At 53.5% G+C, this 13,461-nt stretch overlaps 5 protein-coding genes across 5 annotated transcripts; 2 read left to right on the top strand and 3 right to left on the bottom strand.

Annotated features, from left to right (window-relative positions):
* Positions 1-505: 505 nt before the first annotated feature.
* HMPREF1541_10642 (uncharacterized protein) lies at positions 506-1,222 on the bottom strand (the record flags this gene model as incomplete). The annotated part of the gene is made up of 1 exon (XM_008715312.1): positions 506-1,222. A coding segment is annotated over one exon (717 nt), but the record flags the coding sequence as incomplete, so codon positions are not given.
* Positions 1,223-1,611: 389 nt separating this feature from the next.
* HMPREF1541_10641 (uncharacterized protein) lies at positions 1,612-3,273 on the top strand (the record flags this gene model as incomplete). Its single annotated transcript, XM_008715311.1, has 1 exon — positions 1,612-3,273. The coding sequence occupies one exon, from the start codon at positions 1,612-1,614 to the stop codon at positions 3,271-3,273; it is 1,662 nt and encodes a 553-aa protein (XP_008713533.1).
* A 256-nt stretch (positions 3,274-3,529) lies between these two features.
* Positions 3,530-4,408, bottom strand: HMPREF1541_10640 (uncharacterized protein; the record flags this gene model as incomplete). The annotated part of the gene is made up of 1 exon (XM_008715310.1): positions 3,530-4,408. One exon carries the CDS (start codon positions 4,406-4,408, stop codon positions 3,530-3,532), a length of 879 nt encoding a protein of 292 aa, XP_008713532.1.
* Positions 4,409-10,284: 5,876 nt separating this feature from the next.
* On the top strand, positions 10,285-10,881 carry HMPREF1541_10639 (uncharacterized protein; the record flags this gene model as incomplete). The annotated part of the gene is made up of 1 exon (XM_008715309.1): positions 10,285-10,881. The coding sequence occupies one exon, from the start codon at positions 10,285-10,287 to the stop codon at positions 10,879-10,881; it is 597 nt and encodes a 198-aa protein (XP_008713531.1).
* Positions 10,882-11,463: 582 nt separating this feature from the next.
* On the bottom strand, positions 11,464-13,274 carry HMPREF1541_10638 (uncharacterized protein; the record flags this gene model as incomplete). Its single annotated transcript, XM_008715308.1, has 5 exons — positions 11,464-11,570; positions 11,620-11,851; positions 11,902-11,969; positions 12,022-12,718; positions 12,768-13,274. The coding sequence occupies 5 exons, from the start codon at positions 13,272-13,274 to the stop codon at positions 11,464-11,466; spliced, it is 1,611 nt and encodes a 536-aa protein (XP_008713530.1).
* Positions 13,275-13,461: the final 187 nt, after the last annotated feature.

The raw sequence follows: 13,461 nt of genomic DNA, 5'->3' as shown, positions 1-13,461 counted from the left end.
GATCGATGAGATGATCACGAGCGCAAGCGGCTCATGATAAGTTGACATGGTTGAGTTGCCACAATGGTTTCGTCACAGAGTAATAAGGAGCCTGACCTTGTTTACTCGAGTTTGTTACTGTTGGCTGTTGCAGTCAATACTCCTCCATGGCGACGTGGCGTATCCCATCTTATATCTTCCTTCCTCTACCGCATCTGGAATTAGATGGACCACTCCTCGATAGTGCGAGAGATTTGTGCGGTGTACCACAAGTCTATGTGCGATCAAAGGGGAAGGTGAGACGGTCCGCTTTGCAGAGCGAATTGTGCGTTATTCGATGGTACACTATGAGGTACGACCGCCACGATGACATTCGCCGTTTGGACAGCACACTCCTTCAGAGACTTTTAGTTGCACGTTATTCATAGCATTGAGATTGGCGCAATGTTCTTATGAGGCTGCACCAATCCGAGTGCCGGTGCTAGTTGTGGAGTGTTGTGCGGTTGAACAACAGAGAAATGCATACCCCCAGCTTCACCAACCCAGCCAACAGCAGAGCGAATGCTGGACTCACTTCTCGATATGCTGCAGCTCCAATAAAGCTTCCCAGCAGTAAGGCCAGCACAAATACTCCTCTGCGATTGCGAGGACGGTTGCGGGCTGCAAATAGAGCGCGATCTGTTACCAGGTCGATGTACGCCGATGTCACCATCGCCGTGGTGACTTCAGGCACATCCACCGTACGTGCCATGGCGACTTGTCCCCCGGAAGCGAATGCCAGCAGGCAAATGACAGCGAACCGCGCGGAATTGTCGATATCGGTGGACACCCAGTGTCTGAGCGCTGCTGCAGCAAACACGAACAAGGTCTGCACTATATTGGTGCATAGCAACCATGATCTCTTGGTTCGACCTCTTCGATGACCGAGTTGCCCCAGCAGAGTGCCACCGACGACGAATAAGCCGAGAGAGAAGCCAACATCTCTCAAGTCCACCGTCTCCTGGGCGAGACCCAATGCTCCAACAGCGAGCAAAGCTGTATTGCCCGTCTGATTTGATGCGAAGACACGGTAGTCTGGGAAGGTAGTCGCATCGTTGATGCCGGCTGCAAATGCTAAGAGCATCAATTCCACCTCCAGGAAAGCATCCGGGGCGAGCTGCGCACTCAAGTACGTGGCGATCCTGCTTTTGGTCCGTGGTGTCGATTCTTGTGACGGCAGCACAGAATTGGTTTGATTGCACATCAGCTCGACTAGATGTTAGATGTTGGTTCACATTGCTGGCCCTGAGCTGTGGCAAGACTGCTCAGAAGTGTTGGCCCCCAGCAGCACATCAAGGCTTTCGGGCTCCACTGACTCCAGTACGGGAACCCTCTTCGGCGAGCTCGGGAAGGGAGTGAGTTATACCTCTGAAAGGGGAACTTGGAGAATATCCAGCCAATAACAGAACACACCCACTCGGACCATTGACGCCTAGGAGGATCGGCTGTGCGGGACGAGGGACAAGGGGTCCCGGGGTAGAGCAGCCACGCCGTACCCCAGGATTAGAGCGTCAGCCCAACCGCGGGCATTCTTGACGCGTCGCGCGATGCGATGCACTCTACGTCCTCCCCTCTGTCTCTCCACCTGCAACAATGAACCGCCTCATAAGGCAGACATTTGCAGCATCCAGCAGATCTCGAGTTGCACGGGCGAGCACAGCAGCATCCTCGAAAAGGGAACCTGCTCTTCGATCCACGCCGTGGAGCCAATGTCCACCGCATCAGCATCATCTTGGGTCCTTGGCAGCCGGGACTGCAATCGCCGTCGCGACTGTATCATGGTGGTTCTACTATGGGATCAGCCCCGCCTGGGCTGAAGCTCCGACGGAGGACAAACCGCGACAAATCCGCCTATCCGAAGTTCGCAAACACGGCCGCCGGTCAGAGAAGCGCTGGGTCGTGCGCGGCAACAAGGTGTACGACATTACCGAATGGATCCCCAACCACCCTGGCGGCGAGGTCATTCTGCGCGCGGTCGGCGGCGTCATCGACACGTACTGGGAGATCTTCAGCATTCACAAAAAGCAAGAAGTCTACGACATACTGGAGCAGTACTATATTGGGGACGTCGACCCACGGGATCTGGTGGACGGACGCGTCCCGCAGGACGACATCGAGGATCCCTTTGAGGATGACCCCCAGCGGCACAGCACCTTGAAAGTCCACACCGAGCGGCCCTGCAATGCCGAGTCGCCTGTTGAGGTTCTCGACAAGTTCATCACACCATCGGAGCAGTTCTACGTGCGAAACCACCTCTGGGCTCCAAAGCTCGATCCGAAATCGTATCGCTTGACCATCGAGCTGCCGGACGGGGAAGAGGTCGCCTATAGCCTCGAGGACCTCAAGAAATTCACTCAAGTCGACGTCACGGCCACCTTGCAATGCTCCGGCAACAGAAGAAAGCACATGACCCAAGGCTCCCGCTACGCCAACGGCCTGCAGTGGGGCATCGGCGCGATGAGCAACGCCAACTTCCGCGGCGTGCGGCTCGGGGACATTCTCGCGCACGCGGGCTTCAACGGCATGGCGGAGGACAACGCCGAGGTCAAGCACGTCCAGTTCCAAGGCGCGGAGGCGTACGGGGCGTCGATCCCGCTGGAGAAGGCGCTGAGCCATGACGGCGACGTCCTGCTGGTGCACGAGATGAATGGGCAGCCGCTCCCGCAGGACCATGGCTTTCCGGTGAGGGTCCTCGTGCCCGGCCACGTCGCGGCCCGCAGCGTCAAGTGGCTGAAGCGCATCTCGCTGGCTGAGGAAGAGAGCCAGTCGCAGTGGCAGCAGCGCGACTACAAGTGCTTTGGACCCAACCAGAGCGGGTCGGATGTGGATTGGGCGGCCGCGCCTGCTATTCAGGAGACGCCCGTGCAGAGCGCCATCACGTCCGTCAAGGACTTGCCTAAGGGCGAGCGCCTGCTACAGGTCTACGGCCTCGAGGAGGACTCGATTGAGGTGAAAGGGTATGCGTTCGCTGGGGGCGGAAGGCGGATTGTGCGCGTCGACGTCAGTCCGGATAACGGGCGGTCGTGGACGCAGGCGGAGCTGCTGGAGGACGAGGCGGTGGGCCGCAAGCGGTGGGCTTGGACGCAGTGGAAGCTCGTGGTGCCCCGGCGGCTGGCGGGTGCGAATTTTGTCGTCAAGGCTGTGGATGAGGGCTACAATACGCAGCCGGAGGGTCACGAGGCGTACTACAATTTCAGGGGGAATCTGAGTAGTGCCTGGCATCGTGTTCCTTATATGAACAGGGATCCTTATTGAGGTGGTATGCTTGGTCGGAGTGGGGTCGGCGCTTGGTCGGGTTGGACGTACTCTCGGGTGAAGATTTGGAGTTGTATAGCAGATATGATTCTCGGCGTGGAAGTGAAATCGGAATAAGTTGGTCGGGCAGACGACTGTCCTCAAAGTGATCTCGAGCCATAAATGTATCCCGATCAGAGTCTCAAATTCGCTGCGAAACGCTATAATATCTCGTGAGATGGCTACGTCGCAATCTCAGCTGAAAGACAAACATTCCTCATGCAGATATCGGCCCTCTGTGTCGGGTGTAAGGTGGCAGCTGGTCCACGCCGTCCGGGGGCTGCCCCTCGAGGCAGACAATCTGCTCATCTGCGACATCTACCTGGTTTCGAGGACCGTCGGCCGCCCATGCTGCATCCATAGGAGCGTCATAAGGAGGCGGCAGTCGGAGTGCAGTCTCCAAAGAAGCCGTCATCGGTATCGAAATCGGAATCTCCTTGCGACGAAAAGTGAAATTCTGGCCGGCCGCACGTAGACGCACGGAAAGCTGGAGGCTGTAGGCACGGAAGATGTTGTAGGTGGAGAACTCGGGCACGATGCCGTGCTTGCGCAGAGCCTGTCGCAGGATCGTACCGGTGTGCGTTGCGTCAATGTTGAGATTGCAGCCTGCTGTTGATCCAGCTGAAGCGCCATCTTGGGGGCTGGCCACACCGTGGTGATCCTGCTCGGGTCTGTCATGCGTCAAAGGAACGGTGAAGCTGTCTTCGTAGAGCGATAGCATAGTGGTCCGGATCTGTTGTCGCAGACCTACCCGAGCCATCGTGCAGACAACGAGCTGTATGGAGATTTTCTTGATCAGCAATTGATCTAGATCAGGACGGGTGCCGTCCGCAGAGTTGACCTTGAACACAATGGGGATTGGTGCGGTCTCCCACAAGTGAATGATAGTAGGGAAGACGAGTTCAAGACGGAGTTGGCCTGTTTCACGGCCTAGAGATGGGTGGCATTGTGAGGAATGAGGATGCCGAATTTTAGTCCATATCTGATTCCCTTTGGTTAGGATAGCATCCCACCTGACCGTCTGCGTGGCATCGCGTATGCTAGCCCCTGGTGAAGCAGGTGCTGAGCGTATTATGAGAGTTTTAGTCGCGCTCATGTTGTTGTGTGAAGACAGCAGTGTAAACGGCGGACGAATTAGTCTCGCAACAAGTGTATACTCGACGGCACAGTTCAAGCCAGTGCGATCGAAGCAGACCATTGTAGGCGGGAGAGGGTGATACTCTGCGTCGATAAAACCCTTCCACGGGGACAGACCATCGAAGCAACCATTGCGATCAGCACCATCGTACCCAATGCTGCTGTCGGTGTGCGAGGGAAGCCTGAAGCAGAAAGGCCAGCAGTGATTACCGGGAGATTTCAGTTCTGTGCTGTGGGCCAGAAGGACAGACTTTCTGATCAAAAGAGCCCGAGACGATTGGACTCCAGCAATCTTATGGTGAACCAAGCCGTCGTCTGACTGTGTCAGAGACGCCCGAGTTTGCCCTTGCAGAGTGATGTAGAGCGACTCACATGGGCTGAGATCGCTGTCAGTGTGAAGCCTCACAACTCCACTGATGAGGTCGTTTGGAGCATACGAAGGCCATTCTCTTCCATCCGTTGTTTCAATGAACAGGACCATGGCGTTTCGCGAGCCTATAGAAGAACCAAGATGTACCTTTTCTCGCCAAGGGGACAGGTTGGATGTGAGAAATAGATCTCTTTCGCCAGTCTAAGAGCACAAGATGTCTCAGCATTGGATGAGGCGCCTGATGACACTATAACGTTGGGTCTACTACTTAGGAACCGCGACAGAGATGCTCACCGAGAAGCATACCTCTCAGTTTCAGTACCGGCCAATGACTGAAGGACATGACCCCTGCTGCAGGGCTGTTTCCGAGCTTCCTTTTGATCAAGCCGCGCAGCCGTGCATATATCCCCGCATTCACGGATAAACGGATCCCGGCAACCTTCATCATCTGCTCCTCGCATTTCCAGTGTGTTCAGCAGTATCCAGTGTGCAAGGGCACTGCCGCAGCTCCAAAATCCCCGTCCACCCAGTATGTGATCGGCCCACACCGTCGCTAGTGGTCGAGGTCAGATGTGATACAAGGCGGAAAATTGACTTTCAGCCAGGATGTTTGATCCCGGGGCCGCTATAGGAGGAGTGTTCGGCAGACATGCAAACCCTTGCCGAACTTCGCACAATCAGCGTCAATGCCGTACATCCGACGAAAGGGCCCATCTTCTATATGGCTAGCTTTTAATTTCTTTGGCCCTGTGGCGGGTTGAATATCAGACGTAATTGGACTCACAAGGCTCGACTTGGGCTGTCTCCTCGAGTCCATCATTCACCTCCATCGTTACATGCAGGCCTCGGGCCACTATGGAGCTGACAAGACTGCCATCCACAGCCTCGAGAGATGCCAACAGGGCGGATTCGGCAGTGCTACAGGGGTCGTATCAACAACAGCCGTCAGAAGATGATTCTTCGCTCCCATCATGCTCTCGTCATGACATACCAGCTGCCGCAGAACCCAGTTCCCTGAAGCGGCCGAAGCGGACTCCCAAAACATGGCTTGCAAGTTTTACGACTTTCACAATTCGCCATCCGGGGTCAGCTGTGGTGCGGGATTACTACGGTAAGCTCAGCTACTTGTTGACATATACATACTGATATGTACCTTGTAGCTCTGGAACGCACATGGCTCGCGTACAATCGCACGGCAAATCAGCTTGCAAGCCATGGGTTCGTTGTCGCCCAAGTCCTGTTTCTCCACGGTGGCAAGCATCGGGTCTTAGGAAAGGCATGCTGTGCTGCCATGATTGTCGTTGCAATCTTAGTCACACTACTCGGACTCGTCCGTTATACACGACAGGCTCGTGCCTTAAGTCCCGGTGCGAAGCTCACTGTGGGTGCGTCGCGCGTTTCGGCGACGTCGACTGCTATAACACCAAGCTCGTACGTAATGGTCGCGGGTCTAACGTTTGGAACTGTCTGCGTCATGCTTTTTGTGTGCAATTTGATAGTCGAGTAAGGAGTTCGGGGCCAGACATATCTCTCAGCAGAGTAGTGAGCCAGCTCAGGTGCAAGCTGAGTAGAGCGACGACAATTTGTTCCGCTTCGGCTATTAAAGAGCAAGGCTTGTCCGACGGAGAGATGGCTGGCACCTTATCTGAGGCATCTGCGGCCTCGAGTTGCAAGACTGCGTTAACCTATTTCGGGACTAAACGCCTCGGCATACGCCCACTTTCGGATGCCACGTGACTTAACGATTGCAGTAGCAATTTCATCACCTCCTTTCTTCCTCAGTTTCGCTTTCTTCGATTTGATATATTTGGACTGGGCCGTTTCGCTCTGATTTCTGCTTTGCTGTCTGCATCGGCGCTTGTTTGCGTTTGGGATAAGATAGGTCATGTTGTAACAAAAAGGCTACTCCATGTCAACTACTGTGCAAAAAAGGGCGCAGTGTCGGGTTCTGACTGGCCGTGTATAATCCGGTGTCAGGGGTCCTTAGATCTGGGACACTGCACTCTCTGCATGGTAGGGTGCCACACCATATTTAGGTGCAAACTCATAGCCTTCCCCAGATTAGACCAGTCTGGATCATTCGGGGAAGTGTCCACTGACAATCTAAAATACAAGATATGGTCCCGTTGGTCTTGCAGAATGGGCAGGCCTGCTGTCCTCGTGGTGTCAACATGTGCAGTTCGGTCCACAACCCACGGGGCTGCTGATGCTGTCGATATCTTGCCTAGCCGTTCTTTTATATCGGAGGCCAGGGTGCCTAATCTTCCCAGGGTTGAAGCATGAGATCAGTCGTGGTATGATCAAGGCGGAAGCCTCCGACGCAAGCAGTGGATAGGCACTGGGATCATCTCGAACCGATAATTGGAGTGCCGTTTCCATCCTCGCCATTAACTCTTAACAGTGATATGCCACTTAACTATCTAGGGAGCTCATGGACTAAACAACACTAAAGTGGCAGCCATAGCAGCTTGTGGAACTAGTGATAGTCTTGCCAAGCTTCGATCTGAAGAGTGATCGTCCCCAGAAAATGTACTCCGGTTGAATGTGACAGCGAGTCCGTGGTCTGGTTGCCGGCTAAATTGGTTTACCAGCAGAGGCAAAGATGATGCTGCCCTAAATCGAGCTCGCCCATTCGTTGGGAGACTTCTACCTATGAGACTGCGCAACCAGCGGCCTTGGTCAAAGAGCCAGCCAAGGGCTCAGGAAGATCTTAGCATGCAAGGTGGATTCGATGATGTATGGCTCGGGCAGTGTCATGCGCATTTCAGACATTTTCAGTGCGGTTTCGTTTGTCAGGTTCTGATGTCCACGTCATTCTGGTGGGCTTGCACCACTGTGTTCCACTATATTTCTCACGGAATTTATCGTTTCCGTGGGTACTGTAGCACGTTGCGTATCTGCATTAGAGTAAGAGCAGTGGCGCGTTTGGAAGATGTGATGCATATGTAGAGCGCAAGGCTGAATGGTGTGTTATGTTTCACGGGCTGTGATAGTTGCCGAAATCGGCAAACCAGGTTAGAGCTCGAGTGCTCTATATAAGGGGGAATGAGCTAGACCTAATGTATCAAGAGTAGCCCCATAAACTTGCTCTACTGTGTACAACAGTGTTTACGGCTCCCATTAGTGCCATGCGATGCGAAAGCTCTGTAGCTCTCACACAGTTGCGATATAGCCTCTAGCTTGAATCATAGGTTACGACCAGACTGAGCGATCCGATCTGAAACGGGCTAATTTCACAGTCAAGTGCTGATTGGCCCATCATGGGTGTTTGTCGACCAGTGATCAGCTCTTGATGAGATACACGATCTGAGCTTCATGGTACTCCGTATACTCCTGGTAAAGACATGTGGCACGATATGAAAGGCTAATCGATGGGCCTGTCGAAATCTAATCCTGTCCTTGAAGGTCACTGTAGCCCTGCCAAGCCTCACGCCTGGATGGTATTAGCGCGGCAGCGCACTCTATAAAGCCTGGCACGCCCCGCTGAAGCAGCCTTGTCCCGTTGTTTTCTCCTCTCTATGACCGACTAGAGGGACTGCGTATCGTCAGCTGGATGTTCCCTTAACCCGCGCCCTTAGCGCTCTTTTCTCATTTTCCCTCCCTCCGCCCAAACGACTCATGCACGACATTCCGCCTGCTGTGTCATGTCCCCTGAAGCCTTCGAGGATAGCTATGGCCACTGCCTCCAGAACCGCCAACATCTGACTGAAAGCGAGAAGTGCCTGCGTCGAGACTCTAGACACATTTACGCATGCCCATGACACTCAACCTCAAGCTGTTTGCTGTGACAGAATACCAGTCTTTCCCGTCCCACCCAACCTCGATCGACGCCTTCCACAGACGTGATTGTGCTCTCGACTCCTGCATCCTATCGGCCATTGCCTGGGCTGGTCAAGCGGGAAGAGTGACGCATGGATCATCGCCATTAGTCCCACAATACCTCGTCCTGGGCGTGCTTGAGACCAGAAGAAGGAGCAGTGCACATCCCCTAAGAACGAGCCCAGCGCTGCATCTACCGCTTCCAATCAGAAAACGGCTCATGGCTAGACAACAGCAAGTGTGCCTTGCTGCCTGCGATGGATGCGTCTCTGCCTTGTCATAGCGTGCTGAACACAAGAAGAAAGGGCTCGCCCATGACCGTGTCATCAGCGCTTATTTGGGTCACTCGGCGGTGCTGCTGGGATGAGATGTATGCCTGGCGCCACGCGCGTTGTGTGACCTGGGTGCCCAAAGAACTCTAGACCATGATTGATCCCAGCTGCTGGATCGTGGCATCCGGCATCTCGATAGCGGGCGCCGTGTGGTCCAGAAAGTCCCTCGTGTGGGCACACTCGGCGAGGCGTGCATGCGACAGGCAAGAGCGTCCGGATCATATGAGGACGACGGACCAGACGAGTAGCGAGCCAGGAGCCCAGCGCAAGGTCTGGCACGGACTCGAGGAATAAGTTGAATCCGTTCTGACTGACGATATCCGACATACACACCGCAGTCAGCCCTCTCGAGGAAGAAACGCCATCCTACTGCTACGGCCTCTACGCCGATCCGCGCTGTCGAAGCGAAGAGTAAATCGCAATCGTGTCAATTCACTCAGTCTGTCGCGGAACTACGACTTCAAGGGGGCACCACCGAAGCCAGCCCGGCCTCGTACGCGGGCCAGTCTCTGGGCGAGACTGCAGAAGTAGACATATCACTGATGACAAGAAACATGATGACGACGGTTGTGTCCTGGGCGGTCAGAAGAATGTGATGAGAATGCTTCGTCGCAGCTGCCTCGGGATCCCTGTCCACGGCCCATCTCGTCCATGGTCTGGCAAAGGTTATGGTAAGGAAGATCCGGCACGCTGAATACTCCACAGGGACCAGTGCGATCAGGTTGCGTTGGTTTCATTAGCATCCCAGCTTTTCTCATTTTGTCCAGCAGCGACAGCGCAAGGCAGACTCAGTACCATTGCTGGAGTGCAGTCTAGGGCTATAAGTCTGGCCGTGCCCACTCAGCACTTCTTCATCCTCATCCTCACTCTTTAGTCGGATCGTGGTTTCTACTGCGCCGTCATCGCTGCTCGTCATGCCCACCGTCTCTATCAAAGAGAGAGCTCACGCCAACTAGGCTCTCGCCAGGTCGCAGCTGCGCATGTTGCGAAGCCGTGCCGCCCAAACCGCGTCCCAATGTCATGTTCCCCATTTCGAGTCTCGAAGCATACCAATAACAAGAAGCGACATCCACATTTCAAGCAGCTCGAGACTCCGGCAGGAAGCTACTGTGATGGCCCTCAACGACAGCTCCGCAATGCCCCGCGATTGTGTGAAGAGGCTGGCATAAATCATGTCGTCAGTATAGCAGGTTTGTGATTCCTTTGATGTTCCGAGACAGCAATTGACGAAAAGAGCATGACAGACACGACACTGGGATTCCCGAATCGGACACCAGGCAATCAGCAACAGGTACACTGGCCCTGTCATCCACAATGCTCAATCAGCCCCCTGTGGTAGCAGATGCCAACCGGCTGAGCCTAATGCCTGGATCAGGAAGCGACCGGGATGGACCAATTAATGCACAGAAGAACTTCCCCACCAGTTTCGAAGACTTCGGGCTCCCTCCTAATCAAATGTGGGACCACAACGCGACATATGACCGCAGGTTCTGTTTCGGCCATGGTGAAACCGAGGACCTTCTCGGGACTGCCAATAGATGGATGTCACCCGGTGACTTCGATATCGCAGATGCTGCGGCACTGTTGGAGATCGGACTGCGAAGGCACAAGGATGACTCTCTGGATTTCAAACCGCATTTGCGAAAATGCCAAGCTGAATGCTTCGGCAGTCTCTGGTCCCACATATACAATGTCCTCGATCGGTGCGAACACGAAGGTCCTAGCTTATATCTGGTCCAGTGGAAAGTTTGCTGGACTCCTGAGAGCAATATTGATGACAAGGCGTGGGTTGTAGCGTCGCTGAAGGCCAATCAGAACCAACACAATCGACGCAGCATGCGTCTGGAGGACAGCTTTGAAGCTAGAAAGAAGGGGTTTGACAAGATGATGTCGGTTGTGAACCTGGAGTAATGACAAAGATTGAACAAGACATTCGGCGATGTGCGAGATCAGCTGGACAAGTGCAGCGTCCAAACTCACGATGACAGAGATAAGGATTTACTTTTTGGCTTGTGCTTATTCTACTCCTAGATAATAGCCTATAGCCCACAGGGCTGCACGTTTGAGGGACCCAGAATCTAGGTGTTTGTATCAGCCAGGCCGCAAACAGCTCCCGTCAACTCCCAAGACAGATAGTACAATGTATTTGCGTCTCTTTGGACTGGATTTGGAACAATCACGTTCACGGGTGCACGCTATACGGATTCATTTGAGCTGAGTATACTTGAAAACACAGCGGAAACTCTCCTTGACTGCTGTCTGCCAACATGGGTTTCAATCCTAGAGCTGTGGACAGCGATCTTACACTTCGGCGTTCAGAGGACCACTCCAACTACGGCGTCATTGGTGGCCAGTCTTCCTCACGCGAGGTCCGCACATCTTTAGAGTGTCACACACAGCACAATTCTATCTAGCTCTTTATTTGAGAGATGGTATCTTAACTATCTGAGTACTACCTGAAGCCTATCCACCATTCTCACCTTATCTTTTGCCTCAGTGTGGCGGCGGTTGATAGTCAAGCTCGGAGAGATGGACCCCGTTACCCAGAAAGTCTTTCATCAGATATCGCAGCTCATCCCGGGTGTCATTGACAGCAGAGACTGTAGAAATCATCAACATACTTTCAGCTTCTTGCTTTGCGTGACTCACCAGTGACGAGTATCTCGCTGCTTCTCTCGATCTCAATCTCGGGTCCAGCGTCAACAAACCTCTGAGGAAGCCAGTCTCCGGACTGGATCGGTTTCTTGACAGAATGACGTCCTGCCAGTTCGAATTGGAGAATGTCTTGCAGCGGTGCCTTGCCTGAATACAAGTTGGCGCGTTTTCCGAACGATTTGGCGTGAACAGTGTTCGATTGGCAATAGATTGAGATAGCGAGGATCTAGGTGTATTGGTTAAAGCATTGCCAATACCGAGGACAGTGGTACATACCCAGCCATTATCAAGTGTATCTTCAGTCAAAGCCTCGTTGAGCAGCGCTTGCGCTGCAATGGTAACATCTAATGACGCTGTATCAGTCGATAATCCGAGTCTCAAATTTCAACGACTTACCGAGATCCTGGATTTGCCAAACTAGATGGACTCGACGTGCCTCCAGCTGACGGGCATTATAACCGTGAATGAGTCGCTTTAGATAGGGTAACTGTGCGGCGATCCCAAAGTCGCTAGCGATCATCAGGACACTTCCATAGCCATCTATGCAAACACTCTTCCCGTGCGGTCCGCTGAATAGCACAGGCGAATGCTCCGCTCGACCATGTTGTGCATGATATAAAAGCTCCCTAGTCAAACCACGACGAGGCTCGATGAAGAGCTCCAGATAGTCCTGTGGCTGTTCAGCCCAGGAGATCACCACAAATGGATGTGCTTGAAGAAAGGACCAGAAGCTGACCGAAGGCATCCATAGATTTATGTATTGCCCTGCTTTGATTTCAAGAGGCTTTTGGCATTGAATGCGGATCCTGATAGCGCCGTGTGCATGCGTGACGTGGGCCCGTGCGTGGCCAGATTGGAAAATACCGGTTCGACGGATAATGATGCCGGCCTGGACAGTGCACAGCAACAGATATAACCCTACCACAATGTATAAACAGTACCGGGGATAAGTCTTGTCGAGTGGTAGATGTCGCCATACAGAAAATATGGTAAGCACTGACAAAGCACGATGCGTCCATAGAAAGCATTCGTAAGAAGGTCTGCGACAAATCCGAATTGAAAGGAGAGCAACGAAACCCAGCGATGAGGCTCCCTACATTGACGGTTAGCGGAGCGACATGATGCAGCGTCTCAGAACTCACAATAACCGCGAAAAGGTTCTCGGGCAGATCGAGATCAAAGGATGCTCGCAAAGCGATGGCTACCGTTGTGTGGAATAATGCAAGCACAACAGCCATCACCGCGGCCGATCGATGAACTTGCCGAACGGTGCCGAGATTGACGCCCAGTAGATCTGCTAGCAAGCTGAGATGAGAGGCCACAAATACTACGATTAGGTTGACGATGCAGAGCTGCCCGGCTCGAAGACCTGCCCGCGGGAGAGTAGAAATATGGGGTTTGGCGCTAGACACTCTCACGACGATGCAAGTCAGGTTTGTAGCGATGTATGTCGTCTGAAGCACGATGCCAGCTCGACTCCACGGACCTGCCAGCCGATGCCGCTGCAGAGTATACCGATGGACCATATGCTTCGACATGACAGAGGATACGTATCTAATGATGCGGACGGCGTGAGGCATTCCGGCCAAAATCATGAATGAAAAGAAGACACTGCCGACAACAATCGCGTATATGTAGTTTAAATCCATGACAACGAGCCGTCGAGATTCTCCGAGAGCGTGAACCAAGGATCGGATGTGCAAGCGTAGGAGAATACACAACACACCAGGAGGAAGAGAGAAAGAGAGGAAGAGAGGAAGAGAGGAAGAGAGGAAGAGAGGAAGAGAGGAAGAGAGGAAGAGAGGAAGAGAGGAAGAGAGGAAGAGAGGAAGAGAG

The sequence above is a fragment of the Cyphellophora europaea genome, assembly GCF_000365145.1.
Source record: "Cyphellophora europaea CBS 101466 unplaced genomic scaffold supercont1.13, whole genome shotgun sequence".
Taxonomy (NCBI): domain Eukaryota; kingdom Fungi; phylum Ascomycota; class Eurotiomycetes; order Chaetothyriales; family Cyphellophoraceae; genus Cyphellophora; species Cyphellophora europaea.
This window is presented reverse-complemented; position numbering and strand designations above follow the sequence as displayed.